Source organism: Aulonocara sp. 'chitande type north' Nkhata Bay, linkage group LG12 (assembly GCF_057382095.1).
Source record: "Aulonocara sp. 'chitande type north' Nkhata Bay isolate Kocher_YH1m ecotype deep benthic linkage group LG12, A_spYH_male_GT1.1, whole genome shotgun sequence".
Classification (NCBI taxonomy): Eukaryota; Metazoa; Chordata; class Actinopteri; order Cichliformes; family Cichlidae; genus Aulonocara; species Aulonocara sp. 'chitande type north' Nkhata Bay.
This window is the reverse complement of record NC_141355.1, coordinates 1,927,459-1,930,457: the sequence shown is the minus strand read 5'-3', so window position 1 is coordinate 1,930,457 and position 2,999 is coordinate 1,927,459. Positions and strand designations below refer to the sequence as shown.

General features: G+C 48.9%; 1 protein-coding gene across 1 annotated transcript; it reads left to right on the top strand.

The window, feature by feature from the left end:
* Positions 1–579: 579 nt before the first annotated feature.
* On the top strand, positions 580–2,129 carry LOC147316636 (uncharacterized). Its single transcript, XM_086312811.1, has 2 exons — positions 580–1,157; positions 1,615–2,129. Exons 1-2 carry the CDS (start codon positions 656–658, stop codon positions 2,127–2,129), a joined length of 1,017 nt encoding a protein of 338 aa, XP_086168937.1. The 5' UTR covers positions 580–655.
* The last annotated feature ends 870 nt before the right edge of the window (positions 2,130–2,999 follow it).

The window sequence follows — 2,999 nt, the reverse complement described above, 5'->3', positions numbered from 1 at the left end:
AAGTGTAAAACTACATCCAACAGAAGCAAAGCACCCTACATGCACACAACATGCAGCAGGGGTCGCGAGAATTATCCAAAAAACAGCACATGTAGTGAGAGAACACCCACTAAAAATACTCACTACACATAGCATAGTGGCATACGTAAATTCACAAGCATTTTGTATGTCACCACGGGCACAACAGAGACTGAGCAAAGTCTTAGAGGCCCCAAATTTGACATTCACACATGAAGGAATTAACATGGCAGATTTAATGGGTGTAGGGGAACCACATGACTGCACCAAAAGAGCACAGATCGAGGAAAAGATTAGAGAGGACCTGAAGGCCGAACCCATACCGGGAGCTGAGGACTGGTTCACCGATGGATGTTGCCACCGAGACGAAGGAGGACTGAAAGCAGGGTATGCGGTGGTCTGCAGAGTAGAAGGAGATTATCAGGTCAGAGAGTCAGGAAGGATTGAGGGAAAGCAGTCGGCCCAGAGAGCTGAAGTGATAGCCTTAGCTCGAGCTTTGAGACTAGCCAAGAACAGGAGAGTGAACATCTACACCGATTCGGCATATGTGTTTGGAGCAGCGCATGTGGAGCTGCCTCAGTGGAAAAGAGCAGGATTCAGAACAGCAACCAATGCACCTATTTCCCACAAACATGAAATGGAGGAACTGGAAAAGGCCTTGGCTGACCCAGAGGAGGTGAGCATTATAAAATGCAAAGCTCACTCCCAAGGAACCAGCATGGTGGAAAAAGGAAACCAGAGAGCAGACGAAGCCGCAAAGGAGGCCGCAGGCTACAAAGGACAGAGACAAATGATACAGGTAACATCAGAAGAAGAGATACCTGTTGACCTGATTGAGGAAGTTAAACAGGCCCAGGAGGAGGCATCCCCAGAGGAAAAGGGGGTGTGGAAAAACAAAGGAGCCTGGCAGGATGGACATTTGTGGAGGGGGCCAGACGGGCGCCCCGTGCTGACAGCCAAAATGGCAGAACAGAAGGTGGATGAAGCCCACGGACTTGCTCACGTGGGGAGAGCCCAGATGGAGAGAAATTTGTGTCATTGGTGGCATCCTGAGCTGCGAGGAATGATAAGGGAGAAGGCCAGGATGTGCTTAATCTGTGGGGCACACAATCCTAAGCCAGCAGTAAAACCGGAAGTGGGTAAGTTTCGGCCCCCTGAGAGGCCGGGAGAGGAGATTGTTATTGATTTCACTGATATGATTGATTCTGGGCCGGGCGGTGTAAGATATTTGTTATTGTGTGTTGACGCTTTGACCGGCTGGCCAGAGGCCTGGGCTAAAAAAAAAGGAGGATGCTAAGACTGTCATTAAGGGTTTAATCAATCATTACATTCCCCGTCATGGGTTCCCAAAAAGAATTAGATCAGATAATGGAACCCATTTTAAAAATCAAGATTTGGAAAAAGTAGAAAAAATGTTGGGCGTCCAGCATAAATTTGGAACGGTCTATCATCCTCAGTCTCAGGGGAAAGTAGAAAGAATGAACCTAAATTTGAAAAACAAATTGGCAAAAATCTGCGCGCAAACAGGGCTAAATTGGGTCGCAGCCCTGCCGGTTGCGTTGATGACCATAAGATGTTCTGTTAATCAATCCACAGGTTTTACACCATACGAGCTGCAAACCGGGAGACAGTTTCCGGCACCTTGGACGGTGGGCTCGGGTGAACGGGACAAAAAGGGGAACCGGTCCCACGCAGACTACTGGAACGAGCTAAAGGCGCTAGTGTCCAGTTTCACGAAACAGGCGGCTTGTAAAGGGCCCACAGGAGAAGGAGAGGTCCCAGACGCGAAAACAGTGTGGCTGAGAGTCATCAAACGAAAGTGGAAGGAGCCCCGCTGGACTGGTCCATATGAGGTATCGGCTCGGACGGCGACAGCGGTCCAACTGAAGGGGAAAGGCGACATCTGGTATCACTGGACGCAGTGCGCAGCTGCGCACGAGGGCTTGGTGGGGAAGGATCAATCTCAACCCGACGCAGGTGAAATTGAGCGGCAAAATAATCCCTCACACCTGTGCAACGGACCGACCGGTAGTCTACCCGGAAGGTCGAAGAAAGAAGAGCAGCCAAGGAGGAGATCGCCGCACCAACGAAAAGGAGCGGTACCACACTGAACACCTAAAACAGGAGAGAGGCTCTGATAAAGGGCTTTGAACTTTTTACTACACCATAACCTTCACATACCACCATGCCATCACAACAAGTAGACACTGGTGATGAAAGAAGAGTCTCAAAAGCCATCACAATGTTCAAAATTATTATGAGTTTGATGTCAACTATGTTGCTAATCATGGCTATTTGTTTTTTGATTTGTTTGTTGCAGACCGACCCGGGAAACCAGTCTGAGCACGGAGGCCATGCCAGTCCGGCGTTGTTTGATACACCAAGTACATCACGCGTGATCTATAGTGATTTAAAGCTGCGGGCAGGAGTGAAGCGCGAGGTCTCTGGTAAAAAGGATGAGTGTCTCAGCACATATGGTGGTTTAGAATTAGATTATGTTATTGGCTCCACAACTTCCTTTACGTTTGATCTGTGTGATGTTGTTAATTGCAGGGACGTCGGCAGTGCTTGGAGGGGATACAATGTGTGGGTCTGTTGGGATTATTCAGTGAGTACGCACTGCGAGAGGGGAAATCGTCCGTATGACAGCTGGTGCCGTAATTGGGACCAGGTAAGGGGTTACACTGGGCAAAATTGGGAACCGTTAGAATCAGGATCAGAAAACGGGCTTAAACTACAGAGGGATTTTAGCCCCTCTGGAAACGCGTTAACTTTATCCTTGGGGAATTGGCATCGCAAACAATCTATGTATTTGGTTCTGGGGGTGGAAATAGCGGGGGTTGATCCAAAAGGGTTAAGAACGCAAGAACGTAGATAGGATCAATTATGTTCACTATAATGTACTGAGGCTCTCTAACCTCACCAGAGACGGCATGGAGGGGTTGGCGGGGCAGGTGGGTCCGACCTCGTTAATGGGAGTG

What these genes read in the sequence shown, in the direction of transcription:
- LOC147316636 (XM_086312811.1), top strand. Translation starts at nt 656, where the DNA reads ATGGAGGAACTGGAAAAGGCCTTGGCTGACCCAGAGGAGGTGAGCATT. An exon ending in AGCAGTAAAACCGGAAGTGG is followed by an intron (nt 1,158 to 1,614) that starts GTAAGTTTCGGC and finishes ATCAATCCACAG; the next exon opens with GTTTTACACCATACGAGCTG.